Source organism: Castor canadensis, chromosome 7 (genome assembly GCF_047511655.1).
Source record: "Castor canadensis chromosome 7, mCasCan1.hap1v2, whole genome shotgun sequence".
Lineage (NCBI taxonomy): Eukaryota > Metazoa > Chordata > Mammalia > Rodentia > Castoridae > Castor > Castor canadensis.
In genome coordinates this window covers 136,816,622-136,834,854 of record NC_133392.1, presented here as the reverse complement: position 1 = coordinate 136,834,854, position 18,233 = coordinate 136,816,622, and the positions used below count along the sequence as shown (strand labels likewise).

General features: G+C 38.8%; 1 protein-coding gene, 1 non-coding gene and 1 pseudogene across 8 annotated transcripts in view; 1 reads left to right on the top strand and 2 right to left on the bottom strand.

The window, feature by feature from the left end:
• The first annotated feature begins 6,669 nt into the window (after window positions 1–6,669).
• Window positions 6,670–18,233, top strand: part of Zmym4 (zinc finger MYM-type containing 4) — a 129,756-nt gene continuing 118,192 nt past the window's right edge. The window contains exon 1 of one of the 7 annotated variants that reach the window (XM_020159640.2): window positions 6,670–6,827. In XM_020159640.2, the coding sequence (XP_020015229.1) occupies window positions 6,789–6,827 (39 nt within the window). In that variant the 5' untranslated portion in view covers window positions 6,670–6,788. Of the gene's footprint in view, window positions 6,837–6,927; window positions 7,034–18,233 lie in introns of those variants that run through there. The other 6 variants (XM_020159639.2, XM_020159638.2, XM_020159641.2 and 3 more) reach the window with 6 other exon arrangements.
• LOC109683669 (acidic leucine-rich nuclear phosphoprotein 32 family member E pseudogene) lies at window positions 13,226–14,084 on the bottom strand (annotated as a pseudogene).
• On the bottom strand, window positions 17,691–17,797 carry LOC141425128 (U6 spliceosomal RNA). Its single transcript, XR_012450220.1, has one exon. It is a non-coding gene; the product is annotated as a U6 spliceosomal RNA (small nuclear RNA).

Sequence of the window (18,233 nt, the reverse complement as noted above, 5' to 3'; positions counted from 1 at the left end):
TAATTTTGGATAAAACATTCTCTGCCTAACGGACAAGAGGAATAACGTGTGTTAAAGTACCTTCTATGCAATAAACGTTCAGTACTATTGTTCAATGCATGCTGCATTTTTTCGTTTGTATTATGCCATAATTTTTAACAATTTATCTCAGCTCTTTATATTATTATAATAAGGGTTCTGAGGGAAGGAATCTTAAGCATTGGTTAATTTTTTTTTTTCAGTACTGGGAGCTGAACCCTGGGCCTTGTGCATGCTAGGCAAGTACTCTACCACTTGAGCTATGACCTCAGCTGAACATTAATTAAAAAAAAATTCAGGGCTGGGAGCCTGGCTCAGTGGTATACCCCTTGACTAACATGTACAAACCACTGGATTCCATTCCCAACACTGAAAAATAAATAAATAAGTAAATAGATGTTTATATAGTTAAAAAAGTAAAAAGATATATAATAAAGATTATTCCTTCCCCCTTCTTCTTTAATCCAGCCTAAAAAAATACTAGTCATGTCCTGTATATTTTCCAGATTTTTAAAATGTATATGCAAACAAATACATGGGTTTTTTAAAATTTACTTTTGAAAAATAGTTTCTGTGGGGGAGAAGGGCAGGGTGGAGAAATGACCACATACATTTGGAGAAATTGCATACATTGTTTGCACATATGAATAAATGAATTAAAAAAAAGAAAAAGAATTTCTGTCCTATTGAAAGTAATGTTTCTGTTATTGTTATCACTATTTCAGGAATTAAAAAAGTCTCATGATTATTCAACTGGCCTTCAACATTTACTGTCACTTGCCAGACTATATCCCGACTTTCCAAAAATATGCTCGTCATTAAAATGTCCTAATAAGCACTGAATTTTACCTTATCCAAGAGACCTGAAAAACAAGGTTCAATAGAAGCAAAATATTACCTTCCTTAGCAGAAGGAAACCAGTAATTATGACAACCCCTAAAGTGCATTTTTTAGGGATTAAATGCTGAACGAAGTACTGGCTTCTAAAACTGGCTTGACCCCAACATGCATGATTTCCTCTTTCAATCCACTCTTGTCATTTACTTCCTGGTTTTTCTCTACTATTACAGATTCATACATAGTTTTTGCCACCTTGGTGGGAAGGTCTTTGAGGTCATGTCACCTCTTTGACCTTTCTAGTATATTTGGAGATGATTTACTATTTTTAGTGTGCTTTAGTGATTTCCATCTTAAAAATGAAAACAACTTTCTTTAGCCATGTTCCTCTCCGTATTTCTCTGATGTCTTTACAGTGGAAGTTCTTGAAAGAATTGCCATTCTCTTATCTATTTCTTTATCTTCTGCTCTTTCTTCAGGCCACTCCAATCATGCTTCTGTACAAACTGATCCACTGAAATGGCTCTGGTCTAGCTCACTAAAGACCTTCTGATTCTCTCTCTCTCAGGTAGACTCTTGGGACTCCATTTACTTGTCCTCTCAGTGACATCTGACAGACTGGTAATTGATCCTTTCTCGAGATACTTTTACCTGGCTTCTTAGACAACATACTCTTCTGGTTTTCCCTTCTTGAGTTTTATTGCTGTTCTTTCTCTTCTTGAGTTTTATTGTAAATGTTGGTATTGCCTCAGGGCTTCACTACATTTTCTTCAGGAATCTTCAGGAAGGAGATTACTCAGAAAGGGTAATCCAGTCCAGTTTTATGACATCATGACGACTCCTCCATTTCTATCTCTAGCTCTGTTATCTCTCCTGAACTAGATTGTCCAACTGCCTATTTGAAATTTCCACTTGGGTGTCTAAGAGGCATCTCAACTTAACATGTCCAAGTCATTGATCTTGCTTCCTTCTCTGTCCATTCCCTCAAATCTCTTCTCTTCTCCATTACAAATAACAGCCAACACCATTTATGTAGTTGTTAAAGCTAACAAGGAAAGAATCAATTATCCTTAAGTCATCTCTCCCTCAGCATCTTCATTAGCAGCAATCCTACTGGCTAAACCTCCAAAACATATTGTCCGAATTCAAATGTTTTTCATTATCTCTGCCCTAGGCTAAGCCATTGCCATTGTGGACAACCCGGACTGCCACACAACTTCTGTGTTTATCTTTGCTTCTTTATAGCTCATTGGCACATGGAATCAAGAGAGTTCACTCAAGTGGCAAAGCACCTGCTTTGCAAGTGCAAAGCCCTGAGTTCAAACCCCATTTCCACCAAAAAAAAAAAGAAAGAAATTAAAAGAGAGTTTCACATCATCTACCCCCCCACCCCGCCAAAAAAATCTCTAGTAGCTTTGCATTAGATACAAAATCAAATGAGAAATCCTTACATGGCCTGTCAGCTTTTCATCATTTACCTTTGCCCACTTCTCTGACTTCATCTTTTGTCTCTCTCTCACTTGGTTCTAGTAACATTGGCACCTGGCTGGATTTTTTTTTTTTCCTCTCTGTAGTGCTGGGGATGGAACTCAGGGCCTTGCACATGCTAGGCAAGCACTCTACCATTGAGCTACAATCCCAGCCCACCTAGCTGTTCTTGAGTACTTCAAGTTGATTCCTTGCTTGGATGCTTTACTGCAGATACTTGGCACAGCGGCCCCTAGTGGTTATTTAAGTTTCAGCCCAAATGGTCACTCCTCAGGAAAAAATTCATTGACTGCCATATCTAGAGTAGCTTCACTGCAGTAATTTTGTATTCCAGCATCCTGCTTTACTTTCTTCTTAACATTCTCTGACTTTGTCTCTTCTATCTAAGTGTCCAATTTGGATCTCATGGTTGGAATTAATGACTAGATTTTTTTTTTTTTGTGGTTCTGTGTTTGAACTCAGGGCCTCAGCTTGCTATGCAGGTGCTCTACCACTTAAGCCATACACCAGCCCTAATGGCTAGAATTATTTTAGGTAATAACCTTTTTTTTTGGATAGAAACACTGAATTTTTCATGTCACTGCTCGCTACCTCTGTGTGTGTGTCCCTAAAATGGTGTCTGTGTGTAGAAAGCATTGTAGCTGGGGAAGCCTGAGACCTGGGATCCATTTGGTGTCCCTGTCCTATTCCCTTTCTTCTCAGGATGCTCAGCAACCTGTTGCCCAGCGCGTGACATATCTCATAGCCTGGCCTCTCTAAGTTTGCTCAGAGATTGGAGGTCAACTTCAGCTCTTCCTGAGGCTCACCGTTTCTGCTTTTTATTTCCAGACCAGTGTAATCTGCAGAGCCATTCTTGGCTACATTCCCTCTTCTTCCATAGGGTCTGTGGGAACTTGTGGATACATTTTATATCACACAGGAGCTAAGGGTCACTTGCTTTGCAGAGCTCTTTCCAAGATTCTGTACCTAATTTTGTTTATATAATATTGTGTTCTTTGTCTTAAAAAAATCTCCTTCACATAAACTGTAAGGCCCATAAAACTTGGGTTAACCCTAGGCTATGAGACACTCTGAGGAGCTAGATGTAGGACTATTCTCTTTGCCCATTTACACAAGGGCATCACTTTTACCCAGATGTGGCTGGCTGTTTGTTGAATGTTGTCTTTACTTAGAATCCTAAACAGGAGGAGAGCAAGGATTCTTTCTGCGTTGAGGAGCTGGAGTAGGAAGACAGAAACACATGTCTCTCAACTGACACCTACCAGACCTCTTGATTCCTTCTTCCCTCTACTTTTTAATAAAAAGTCAGGCTTCACTTTTATTTCTCTATGTCATAGTCTCATGGCGTAGCTGTTCTAGATGGAAGAGTATGTCCTTTGGAGTGTGAAGAACTCTGTGAGATTCTTACCATTTGCTGAACTTCATAGACTAAATGAAACCAAGGAAATTTAGCAAATTCTTTTACATTCCATTAAGCCTATTGTATTCTCTCCCAATTAGATAAATATGTTTCAAGGCTATACTTCAGACAAGGGTCTATAATGGAATATGATTTAAGACAATTAAAATGAATAACCTTGATATTTGCAAAATATTGTCCCCATTGTATTGTAGTTTGTATTTACTTATTTATTGGCAGTACTGGAGTTTGAACTCAAGGGCTTGGGCTTGCTGGACGGGCACTTTTTCACTTGTGCCAGGCCACCGTCCTAGAATTTATCCCATTTTAAGTGTTGACATACAATTTCAAAATTAAAAAAAGATAAAATAATATTCATACGGTACTAGGAACCATATGAGTGTTCTAAGAGTCCTAAGTGTTATAAGAGACTTATGTTAACTAATTTAATCCTCCCAATAACCCATTTTCAGATGAAGAAACTAAGTCACAAGGCAAGTAACTTGTCCATGATCACATAGCTACCTATACACAGTATAAGCCAAATATGTATGTGTGGGACAGATTTGGCCACAGGTCATCAATTTGCAACTTCTAGTTTATGATATTTCAAATAACCTGAGAAGAATATGTCTTTGAATTCTGACCTGGTCTCTTTGTTTAATGACCTTGGATAGTCACTTAATCTCTATGAACCCCTTGGTAAAATTATGATTAACTTTGGAGTCCTCACTAAATGCTGATTTTCTTTCCTTCTTCCTCCATATGGATGACTGCACTGAATATTCCTGGTATGCTTGTATATCACCTGGAATGCACGAATTCTTCCTATTATTCAACATATTCCTGATATGTTTAGAAACAGTCTGACTAGGAGATAGTCCTAGTATGAGGATTAAGATGCTTGGTCCAGTCCTGATGCCATTACTAATTCTTTGGGTGATTTCAAGCAAATCTTTTCTGGTCCCCTGGCTCTATAGAATGTGAAAATGAGGCTGAAGGTGTAGCTCAGTGGTAGAGTACTTGTCCTGCATGTGTGAGGCCCTGACTTCAATATCTAGAAAAAGAAACACAAACACTCGTGCACACACACAAAGGTGTAATTGGACTAAACTGATGGCTTTAAACTGTGTTCCAAGAAACCCAATTTTTTTTTAAATGGTAGGAAGATACATGAAAAGAAGAGACAAGGCAAGGCTGAGAGTGTGCTCCCCACTTTCAATTTAAATTTAGTAGCTCCATTTTAAGCTGTTAGATTTTATTAGAAGGGAGTGCTCTGCTGCCAGTAAAACAGGTAGAAACCACTAGGTCTTTCATTTACCTACATTTCTTGGAACTATCTTTTCTTGGCTTTTAAAAAAATTTTTCTCTTGCCCTGGGCATGGAAATTCTGGCTGAAATGAACATATTTGTCTTTCTCTTCTTTCTTCTACCCTGGAGTGAAATAAAAGATGTGCAGGAGTAAACAAGGACCAGCTTGGAAACATCCAGCAATTTCAGAAGTTTTCAGGTCATAGGTTAGCAAACTTCTCAGGTTCAAAAAGTTACAAAATGACTCACAAAAGTTAAAGTGACATAGTAAATTACATCTCAATAGTTTTTGAATTTAATAATTGCTCATTTCCATTTGAATATGTCTTGCCATGAGGAGCGAATGACCTTCAAGAGGCAACTTCTTTGAATTTCTTACTATATGTCTTCCCATTGTCCTAAGCTATCATTGGGAACTCCATTAAGGGAAATTTTTCTTGAGGGACTAAATTGAAGAGGAATGAATCAATCCTCAACCATCTTCAGAGCAGAATCCAGTTTAGGTTTCAGAGCAAGAAAGACCCAAGTCTACTTCCTGGTTTCCTGCTTAGATAGTAAGATGATTATCGCTTAAGTAAGAATCTCAAACTCCTTCAATGGAGGTTAACGAAAACACAGAAGAGTTGCAAATAATCATACATCTTCCCAGGAGAACTTAAAATATCATGGTTCTTACATTTCTAATGTTCTCTCTTGCCTTCAAGAAAGCTTGGCGCACTGATAATCTTGGAGGATTGTGTGTGACCTAAATCTTCATTCTAGTTCCATGCCAGACACTAGGTATCTTGCGCTAAATTACTTCCCATGACAAGGCTGCAACGGAATAGATGGTTGCAAAGAGTCTTTCCCATTTTGATATCGTAATGACAAATTACTGTTGAGGAAATTGTCTCTACTCGTTGGTTCAGTCTTCAAAAATCACCAAGGGATCAGATTTTGAAATTAGGCCAAGGGAACGGATCCTTGATATTCTATTCCCAGTGCTTCACATCAGGCTGCGGAGGCAGGAATGTTGGTTTTCCTTGAGATGACTGTCTTCTTCTCTTATTGATTGTGACTCTTCATGGTTGGAGGTCCATTTGAGAACTTGAACCCAGCACCATTTTTCATTTTCATTGGTACCTTGGTAGTGAGGTGTAAGATGGTGATATGTACCCCTCACTGACATGTCCCCCAGTCCTCCAGATTGACCCATCACCAATTTCTCTCATTCTTCCTTCATCCCTGCGTCATGGTCCCTTTAAGGCAGCGGCCATAGTTGAGTGGTGGGAGCAGCTGCTGGCAGCCAGGAGGCTCGCAGGATTTGGCCTACCCTGGGCCACTCACCGCGCACGCTCAGGACCGGGGGCTTGGTGGGAAAGGGAGGAGGGGCTTGCGGTGCGCCTGCGCACTAGGGGCGCGCGCAAGGGGCTGGTTTGGTGATCCCTTTAAGAAACCGCAGGCGGAGGAATTTCTCTGAGAGAAAATAATCCTACTCACGGGGCCCCTTGGAGGCCATTAACCCCCCGAGTCCCGGCCCCCCTTTCCCCTGCAGGCCCTCCCGCCCACGCGCACGCCCGTGGGGCCCCGGGAGCAGCGGCCGGCGCGCGGCATCCGCCCCCTCGTCACTTGCGCGCCAGGCCGGGGACGCAGCCGCCGCGAGGCGTCCGTGTCTGCAGTGTGGGCGGGGGCCGGGGGCCTACCGGGGCAGCGGCCACCGCGACGGGAGCCGCCGTGGTTTCGAGCGGGGCCCAACATGGCGGAGAGAGAGGTGGAGTCCGGCCCCCGAAAGAGGGTAGGTGAGGTAAGGCAGAAGTCGGGAGGCGGGGGCGGGGCGCGGCGCGGCGCGGCGCGGCCCGGGCTGGGGCCCCGCGGGACGGGAAGGGCCAGGCTGGGGCTGGTGGAGGGGACGCCGGCGTCCCGGGTTAGGGGAGGAAAGGTGGCGCGCAGGTCCGAGGCCACCTTAGGTCTGGAGCGCTTTGGTGAACGGTCTTTTGGCAGGTGGGACAAAGATTTGTTGCTGTGGGGGAGGGGGAGGGGCGGGAGTTGTTTGCTCCCCCTGTATATCTAAGATGCATGGGGGAGGTGGGCTCTCGGCAAACCCCCCCCCCCCAAATCACTACCCTTGGAGGGAGCGAAGGTGTCAGGTTCCCAACTTCATCTTCAGCAAATCAGAGTCGATGGAAGTTGAAGTGGAGATAGGTCAGGTGGGGGGAGTGGCGGCGGGAATAAGTCGTGGAGGGGTCTTGTGAGGAGTGACCTGGGCTTCTTGTGGGACCCATGGTGAACCTTTCCTCCTGCCTTCCTTTCCTTCTCTTTCTCTCCCCTTCCCCCAGTAACCGTTATCAAGACCCAAGTGCAGGTGGTGCTCTTACCTGTGACTCAGTGTGGTCTGTGTCCTGATTCAGGAGCAAGGTTTTGGCAGCTACCAATGTCATGTTTTAGTCTAGTTTCTTGACCTGCAGTTAGGAGTGTGGAAGAGTCTATGACAAGTTTGTCACAACAAGGATGTACTCAACCAGCCTGCCTAGGTGAAGCAAGTTCTGTATAGTTGTCCATTGCCTTTTAAAGTTGTCTTGAAACTTTTCTTACTTAATTCTGTGTGATTTTCTCCAGATGGAGAGCAATACTATTGATTGAGCAGTGTTTTTCAGACGTTTCTTCTAGTGCTTCCCCCCCCCCCCAGCAAGTTAAGCAGTATATGTGCTATCAGGAGTCTTCCTTTTGGAAATGTCTGAAAACGACCAATTAGTGTTAAGTCACTTGTATAAAAATTATCTAATCTTTACTGAGAATGTCCTCTGATTTTAGCATACATTCACAGTCTCGTAGATACTGTGGCTAACATTTTGAGTGCTTGCTGTGTGTCTGACACTGTGAAGAATTTAACCTTATAGTAACTGTGTAAAACCCTTTTGCCAGTGAGGAAATGTAGACATACAGAGGGTAAGTGAAGGTTTGAGCTGAGATTTGAATCCAGGTTTGTCCCAACCAAAGTGCCTGTATTAGATGCCACTTAGGAATTGCATTCATCTGTTTCTCTCCTTAAAAGCCTAAATGATAAATAACCAAAGAAGTGTCAAATTTTTTTCCCCAAAAATTTATTAGGAAAAAAAATTAATTAATTAGGAAATGTTTACAACCATTCAGCAGAATTAGAATACAGTTTCAATTCAGGATGTATCCATATTCCAAACCACCTAGAGTCTAATAACATTTTTTTGAAACACTTGTTTTATCACATATTTATCCCTTGTATCTACCCCACTATCCAATTCATTAGTCGTCTTAATGAATTTCCTTTGTAATATTTTGAACAAATAAAATTTTAATGTTCACAATGTTAGGTTTGCAAAATACTAGATTCTTTTCATGCGATAGTCATAGAGTAAATTAAGCTTATGATAGTGGGTTCAAATAGTTAATTTAGAATAAAATATTGGGTATGGAATACATGTGTTTTGAAATTTTTAGCTGTTCTTCGTGCTGTTACCAGTTTTAAACTGGATCCTCGTTTTTCTTGAGTAAAGGCATACTGTATGTGGTTTACCAATTAAAATTTATAGGATATCCAGGCATGGTGCATGCCTGAAATCTCAGCTTCTTGGGAGAATCATGATAAAAAGATAAAAAACTAGAAATATCCTATCTCAACCAATAAAGCTGGGCATGGTGGCACTCGAGTCTACATTCATCTGTAAACCAAGATATGTGGAGGTGGAAATAGGAGAATCTTAGTTCAGTCAAGTCAGGGCAAAAACACCAGAACCTATTAGAAAAATAAAAACAAAAAGGGCTGGGGGATGTGGTTCAAGTGGTAAAGCACTTGTGGGTAAGATCCTTTGTTCAAATTTCAATACTGCCAAAAAAGAAAAAAAAATATAACAAATGTGTAATATGCAGTGTTTACAGAGATCCAGTGATATTGATACTGTTGCCATTCATCTTACAGAATGTTCTAGAAAATATGTATGCACTTTGTTAATAAAGTAGGCTTTCTCTGTGTTACATTTAAGACATGTCACACTGGTTGTCCTAGAAACATTATTTTTAACAACATGTAATTTGTAACATAAGGAGCACCTGTATAGCTTTTACCCATCTTTCTAAATTCATTGTGGAGGAAGGTTGCATTAAAAAAACAAAAACAAAAACATATATACATTTGAAATTTTAAGCTGCTTTTCAGGCTAATATATATATTTCAAATATATCTATAAATATATATGTGTGTATATGTGTATTTCAAATTTGTGTGTGTGTGTGTGTATGTTTGTTTATTTATTTATTTTTGGGGATGGGACAGCGGTTTGAACTCAGGGCTTTGTCCTTGGTGCCTTGAGCCACATCTCCAGTCTATTTTGCCCTGGTTATTTAGGAGTTGGAGTCTGTTGAACTATTTGCCCAGGCTGGCCTTGAACCTTGATTCGATCCTCTCAATGTCAGCCTTCCAAGTAGCTAGGATTATAGGTATGAGCCTCTGGTACCTGGCACATTCAATATCTTATAGATCCATAATTCATCTTGTTGCTATTTGGTTAGAATGTTCAGTAGGATTGTCTTACATGGTGCAAGTACTTCCCCCATTTTTTTTTTTTTTTTTGGTGTGTGTGTGTGTCTGCAAACTCCTTGTGAATTACATGTGTGTACTTCCAAAAGATCAGTGGGGCTATTTTGTACCATATTTCTTTTAAAGCCATTTGAATGTGCCTTGAAGCAATTAAAAAACCTACGTAGACCTGAAAAATACATTTAGGTTATTTATTTTGAAATTGCATTGATAACTTGGTATTTTAGGTGATGAGCTATGTATGATAGGCCTTGTGCTATTGTGGTATTTATGGCCATTTAGGATAATGTGCCCTGGTTGTCCTGGTAAATTGTGAACTCCTTTAGGATAGACCCCATTTTATTGCCTTCACATAAGAAGAACTCAACGGGCCTTTATTTTTATTCAAAAAAGTTTGGTTTACCTGTTTATAGCAGAGGTTCTATAATTTGGGTACCAAGTTTTCTGATTTTTAATTTTGGGGGGCTTCTGTAAATCTTTCATGCCATCCTTTACACTGCAGAATTTTCTGCTGCAGGTCTATATTTAGAGATTTCTGATTGTTTTGGATTTTGTTTATTTAGATGGCAGGGTGACTATTTAAAGACTATTGGGTTAACAACCTTAAATTCTGTGTAGATCTTACTTGTGTCTTATTTTCCTGTTTGTGGGCAGTTAGAACAATAGATATTAATTAGATAAGATTGATTTGAGCATAATGAGGTTGTACCTTGAATGCCAGTCTTAAAATTTAACATGAGAGAACCGAATATCTGGCTGGATCATCACTGTATCCGTATCACTGTATCTGTTACTGAGAGAATCCAGTTGATAGCTTACTATCTATGTGAAGGCCAGCATGTGTGTGTGTGTGCGGACATTTTTGGGATATTTATTTATTTATTTTTGGCAATACTGGGGTTCCAACTCAGGGCCTCACATTTGGAAGGCAAGTGCTCTACCACTTAAGCCATTCTGCCAGCCTTTTTTCCTGAGGTAGGGTCTCATGTATTATTTGCTTGGGCTGCCTTTAAACCTTGATCCTCCTGATCGCTGCCTCCTGGGTAGGTTGGTTTACAGGTGTGAGCCACTGGCGCCTGGCTTATTTATGGATTTTTTTTTTGAATTTTTTAAGATTGTAAAATTGTTTTCTAAAATAGATTTTTAAAATTCACTAGGTAACTTTCTTACAAGTAGCTTCTGCATGCGTGTTACAACAGTGTGCTATTGAATGAGTCCTAAATCTGTTGGCCATATTTTGTTGTAAAATTCCTATATCTTTTCAAAGTTTACATACAAAATAATTTTTATAAATGTATGTATTATTACTTGGTCTGGTGAGTTGTATCCATTTTTATATTTAAACTTCTCTGTATTTTAAGCTTGTATATATGTTTGACATGCATAAAAATATTGAGTATATGTTTAAGTAGAATGCCTCCTTTTTATTTTGCGGTACTGGGGCTTGAACTCAGGACCTTTATCTTGAGCTACTACACCAGCTCTATTTTTGTGAAGGGTTTTTTGAGATAGGGTTTTGCAAACTGTTTGCCCAGAATGGCTTCGAACTGTGATCTTCCTGATCTCTGCCTCCTGAATATCTAGGATTACAGGCATGAGCCACTGGTGCTTGGCGAATGCCTCTATTTTTGTAAAAACAAACCACCCTTTTCCATCCCTATGGATGTGTCTGTATGGTTGCATATATGTATGAACTTAGCAAGGTTGTGGAAGAGATTTGTGAGGCAGAGGGCAGAGGTAAGAAAGGAACGAGAGGATGGGGGAAAATTTTGTAGAGTGGAAAAAATACTTGTATTTTTTTGTTAGTGGTATTTTTTGTTAAATAAAAATGTATGCTGTAATGTTAATTGTAATTCTAACAATTGAACATACATGTAGACAAGAAATAGAGGATACCATGAACAAATGAAAGCATCAATTGGTGGTGATGGAATTATGGAGAAGTTTTGTTTTGGATTTCTGTTTTTTTAATGTTATAATAAGATAATTACGGAAGATTTTGATCATTCTTACTTAATTCCTTAATGAACTATTTTATTTAGTTTCTTTTTCCTTTCCCTCCCTCCTTCTCTGCCTCCCTCCTTTTCTTTCCTTTCCTCCCTCATGGTGGTAAGCTGGGCAAGGTGGTTGACTCTTTTTTAGCATACACGTGAGATAGAAATGCAGAGTCTTTTTGTGTCCAACTTACACATACCACATTTTCTTTATTCATTTGCAAAGTAATGACAAGGAGATAGAAACATTAATTACCCTGATTGATCAGTGTACATTGTGTACTTGTATTGAAATATCATACAGTACCTTATAAATATGTGTAATTAAAATAATAATAAAAAACTTGTACTGTTGGATGTATGGTATAGATTAAAATTTTTTATTTATCCAGTTTATTTATAGTGTTTATATTCTCATTGAGGAAAAAGCTCAGTTTTTTTACTTGTACTTGCTGGACATTGGAATAATTTCTATTGTATTTAAATCAATTGTTATAAATTACTTTTTTATTTTTATTTATTTTTGGCAGTACTGGGATTTGAGCTTAGGGCTTGTGCTTGCTATGCATGCCCTATACAACTTGGGTTACACCTCTAGCCTATTTTGCTTTTAGGTTGTTTTTTAGATGAGGTCTTGCTTTTTGCCTGTGGCTGGTTTCAGGCCTTGATCTTCCTACCTATAACCTGAGTAGCTGGGATCACAGGCATGTATCATCACACCTGGATTGTCTGTTGAGTTGAGGTCTTGCTAACTTTTTGTCCAGGCTGATCTCCAACCGACATCTTCCTGATCTCTGTGTCCTGAGTAGCTGGGATGACAGGCTTGATGTAAACTACTTTCCAGGAAGCATCAAATTAATTTTTTCCTTAGGAAACTTTCTTGTTTGATATAATCTTAAAACAATTTTTCACAACTCACATGTTTCTTTTTAAGAAAATACACAGTAAATTTTTAAAGATTAAATTGCTTTGAAAATGGAAATGGAATGATTTTCTTACTTAAGAAAATAAAAGTAGGTAAATGTAAAATTGTAATATCTGCCTGTCTGTCTCTCTCTCAGGTGGAACGCAGGCATTCTAGGCAAATACTCTACCACTTAACTATATCACTAGCCCCCAAACTACAGTTTTTTTTGTTTTTGTTTTTTGTGTTTTTTGTGGTACTGGGGTTTGAACTCAAGGCCTACACCTTGAGCTACTCCACTGGCTCAATTTTTGTGAAGAGTTTTTCAAGATGTGATCTCTTGAGCTATTTGCTTGGGCTGGCTTCGAACCGCAGTCCTCCTGATCTCTACCTCCTGAGTAGCTAGGATTACAGATGTGAGCCACTGGTGCCTGGCCCAAACTACAATTTTTATGGACATTTAGACAGCATTTTTTTTTAAAGTGATCACGTTTTAATTATGGGCTAAATATGTCTAATACAGTGAACTAGAATTAGAAAAATTAAGATTCCAAATACATTGCTGGAGAATTTCACAATGGGGAGTTAATGAAAATTTCTCTACATACAATATGATTATTAACAAACTAGTGAATCCTTTTTTTTTTTTTTTGTGGGACTGGGGTTTAAACTGAGGGCTTTGTGCTGGTAAAGAAGGCAAAACTCCATATTTTTCCTATAAAAAGTTATTTTTACAAAAAGTTATCTTCTGGTAGGGATAGCTATGATACATGAAGAAACAAAGAAGATATGATCTATTTGTTGCACACCCAGCATCATTAAGGAATCTGATTTTAGGATGATTGGGTCATCTTCTTCCTCTCCATTATCTTTAGCATCTTGTTTCCTCCTCTTCCCTCCTTAAGACTTTCTTCCTCTTCCTCCTCTTCTTCCCTTTCTTCAACATAGTTATAATCTTCACCCCGAATTTCTTCTTTCATTAAGTACCAGAGAGGCCAACTTTTATTCTCCCTCTCCCAATTCTGAGTCTGCCTTATCTTTGTTCTCATCCTCTTCCTCCTCATATCCTTCAGTGGCTCAGCTTCATCTTCAATCATCTTCATTTCCATCTTCTTCCTCCTCTTTTGAGTCAGGTGTTTTGTTATCCTTCTCAACAAATCCACCTAAGGATATGATATACTGCAGCAGTTCAAAAAATACTTTATCCATAATCTTCTAGGTTTGTGATCTCACAGTTAAATATAAGATTTTTCAAATTTTTAAGATTTTGCAGAACTTGTACTGAGATCTTTGATTTTTGTTTCCACTCAGATTGAGGTAGGTAGGAACTGGACATTTCTCTACCAGGACTTCTAAACCTCCAGAAATTATATTGTCACTAAGTTTCAACTTTCGAAGTTGATTTAAGCTGGGACTGCCTGGCCAGTGAACTTAATGCCATGTTAGCCATAATCAGAAGCTATTTAAGTGTCATTCAGACCTTCAGTTTTCCCATTGACAAAAAGGCAGTTATCAAGGACAAACTATTACCTCCTTTAGGGCTTTGTTCCTTAACTCCAGGTTGATCCTCTTCTTCATCTCCATTTCATCCTCTTCTGCTACTAGTCTCTTTTCTCCTTTCTTGCCTTTCCTGCTACCCCCAGTGCTAAAAAAATTTAAAGATCTGGAAATGAATGAAATTTAAATGAAATGCAGATTTAAACATTCACTATCACCAAATAGGTATGGTGGAGAAAGAATGGAATAGCAAATGGAGTTCAAGGAGTTGGAACTCTTAACTCCCCTACCCCACTCACACACCTGTGAGTATGCACACATGACACCCCCCACCCCCAGTTCTTCCCCTTGAATCGCTTCTCAGAGACTCGAAGGCATTTTTGAGTTCTATATTAGGAGAGCAATATTCTTTTTAAAGAAGATTGATATGACTTGTCAAAATTCTGATTTACTATGAACTAACTGTATGTAATTGTTCTAGTAAAGGAAGGAGAAATGAAGGTATTATAGAATACTGTTATATTCAGTCATACAAAATTGCTCAGGCATTTTCATATGGCTCCGCCCAATAGTAAGAACCTGGACTTTTCAGTTTATAGTACAATCTGGTATTTAGCAATTTGGGGATAGTAACAACTTTTATCTGATTATCATGTACTCATACCCACTTTCTTATACTTAGAAAATACGGTATTATCTTTTTTTTTTTTTTTTTTTTGTGGTACTGGGGCTTGAACTCAGGGCCTTCACCTCGAGTTACTCCACTGGCCCTATTTTTGTGAAGGGCTTTTCGAAATAGGGTCTTGTGGAACTATTTGCCTGGTCTGGCTTCGAACTGCAGTCCTCCTGATCTCTGCCTCCTGAGTACCTAGGATTACAGGTATGAGCCACTGGTACCCCACATCTTAATATCATTCTTAACATCTTTCTGCCTTTGACCAAAGATAGTACCTTTATTATTTTTTTCTTTTTTTTGAGGCTCTTTGAGGTCAAGGATCACATATGTTCATCTTTGTTTACATCGCCCAATGTGTCATAAAAATTTTAAGTGATTTTTACATATTCTGACCACTACATGTATAAGCAAAGAATTAAAAAGAATACCTTTTCTCATTGTTGCATAATTCATATCAAGTACAGATACAGAATGATACAATACAACCCGATGTTCTAGTACCCATTTTCGACAGCTTAACAATTACCAATACTTTACCATTCCTGTCTTATCTAACTTCTTTCTTCTTCCTCTCTTCTCTCCTTCCCTCCTTTTAGTTGAAATAATTTCAAGGAACTGTCAAGCATCATCTTATGTAATCTGTAAATACTTCTGTGTTTATTTCTAACAGGTGGACTTTTCAACTAATACAGCCACAATACTGTCACATCTAATAAAATTAAATTTTTTTTTGCCATACTGGGGCTTGAACTCAGGGTCTACACCTTGAAGAATTCCACCAGCTCTTTTTATGTTAGGTATTTTTGAGATAGGGTTTCATGAACTATTTGCCTGGCTGGCTTTGAATCTCGATCCTCCTGATCTCTGCCTCCGGAGTAACTAGGATTACAGGCATGAGCCACCAGTGCCCAGCTAAAATTAAGAATTCTCAATCCAATCCCTGTTTAGAATTCTTTTCTTTCTTCCCTTCCTTCCCTTCCTTCTTCCCTCCCTCCCTCATTTCCTCTCTCTCCCTCTCTTCTCTCTGTTCTCTCTCTCTCTCTCTCTCTCTCTGTACTTGGGTTTGAACTCAGGGTCTACACCTGGAGCCACTTCACCAGCCCTTTTTTGTGATTTGTTTTTACAAGATAGGGTCTCATGGAACTGTTTGCCCAGGCTGTCTTTCAACTGTGATCCTCCTGATCTCTGCCTCCTGATTAGCTAGGATTATAGGCTTTGCATTTGATTTAAGTCATTATCACTATCCAAATAAGTTTTTTTTTTTTTTTTTTTCTTGGTGGTACTAGAGTTTGAACTCAGGGCCTCATGCTTGTCAGGCAGGCACTCTACTACTTGAGTCATTCCACCAGCCCTTTTTTTTTTTTTATTGGGTATTTTCAAGATATGATCTATTGAACTATTTGTCCAAATAGTGTTTATAAATTTTATTTGTTTTATGTAAGTTTTTCTTTTTCTTTTTTTTTTTTTTTTTTTAGTGAGACTCGAGTAGCTAGGATTCCGGTGTGAGCCACCAGTGTCTGGCTCCTAAGTTTTTCTTAACCATAACAGTTTCCCCCTCACTAATACAAACCCCCAGTACTTTTTCCCATGCTATTTGTCCAGGAGGATTTCCCACATTCTGGTTTGACTGATTGAATGAATCATGTTGTTTAACATGTTCCTTTACCCCTCATATTTCCCACAAATTAGTATTTTACAGAGCAGCAGTTCTCATCTTCGGCTGAAACTTTAGTATTACTTGAAGAACTGTTAATTTTCTTGATCCCCTGGCCACATCTTAGACCAATTAATTAGTCAGAATCCATGGAATGAAATCTAGGCATCAGTATTTTAAAAAATTTCTAGGACTGGTGGAGTGGTTCAAGCAGTAAAAGCACCTGCCTAGTAAGCGTGAGGCTCTGAGTTCAAACTTTTCAGGTGATTATAGTCTGTAGACAAAACTGAATTTGAGTTGGAAGAGCTTGTTGAGATTTAGGTTCAGTTTCTTTGGCAAGAAAACATTTAAAATAGTTTGATGATATAATTTATTTTCAGAAATAATTATTTTGAGAATGAAAAGGGGTGCTATTAATAATTACAGTGGAACAATAGCTGTAAACTGGGACTTTACAGTCACACCATCGGATGGTGCTGTACATTCTTCCTATATTGTCCAAGAGGTTTATAAGTAATTGAACATAAGTTCACATAATGGCTTTATCAGTCATTGCTGACTTTTGCCTAGATACATTATTTTGCTAGAAGAACAACTTTTTTTTTTTTTGGTGGTACTGAGGTTTGAAGTCAGGGGTCTTGTGCTTGCTGGACAGGCATGCTACCTCTTGAGATGTGATCCATTCCTATCATTTTTCTTATATTTATTAACTGGAATTCTTTGGTAAAGAATTTTGCCATCAATTCTGTACATGAAATACTGTATAGAATAATATGTATTACCCAGGAAATGCTGGGTAAATGCTTTCTTCTCCTTTTATTAATTTTCAGAGTAATGAATTGCTGCTCTAGAAACTCCTAAAGATGAGGTTTGGGAGGGAATATCATTCTGAACTCAACATTTTAATATGTTTGATATGTTTAAATTTATTGTAGTCATTATTTTTGTGGTTATTTTTTTCTTCAGGGTCCTGGGGAATGAACCCAGGACCTTGTGCATGCTGACAAGCACTCTACCACTGAGCTACATCCCAGGCCCAGGACTCACTGTCTAGTACATGCTTTTCTTATAGTGAATTTCTTTTTGTTTTTAATTCATTTATTCGTATGTGCATACATTGTTTGGGCCATTTCTCCCCCCACCCCTTGTCCCCTCCCTTTCTCCCCCCATCCCTCCTCACTTCCAGGTGGAACCTGTTCTGCCCTTATCTCTAACTTTGTTGAAGAGAAAACATAAGCAATAATAAGAAAGACAAAGCGTTTTTGCTACTTGAGATAAGGGTAGCTATACAGAGATATTCCTAGCATTGTTTCCATGTACAAATGTGTTACAACCCAAGTTGAATCATCTCTAACTGACCTCAAAAAATATGGAATGCTTCACGAATTTGCGTGTCATCCTTGTGCAGAGGCCATGCTAATCTTCTCTGTATCGTTCCAATTTTAGTATATGTGCTGCTGAAGTGAGCACAGTGAATTTCTTAATTAGCATCCTCTGCAATGTGGATAATCTGGAAACTTTCCAAATAAGAGTTGTTTCTCTCACTTAACAGTTAACTTGAATTTCTCTATTTCCTTCTGTATTTACTATAAGCAGAAAGAAGAAACTAAGGTGCACCTTCAACACTTTGCTTGGAAATCTCCTAGGCTAAATATCCAAGTTCATTGCTTCCAAGTTTTGCTTTCTACTCAACAGTAGAAGATAATGAAGCCATGTTTTCTGCTGCTTTATAACAAGAATCACTTTCTTCCAGTTCCCAGCAGTTACTCTGAATTTCCTTCTGATACCTCAGTAGAAATTTCCTTGACTAGAATGTTGATAATGAACCAGTGTTCATACTGAACATTAATATTAGTCTGTAAGAATGTTGTTGTTTTATTTTTTTCTTATTTGCTCCTCCCCTCCT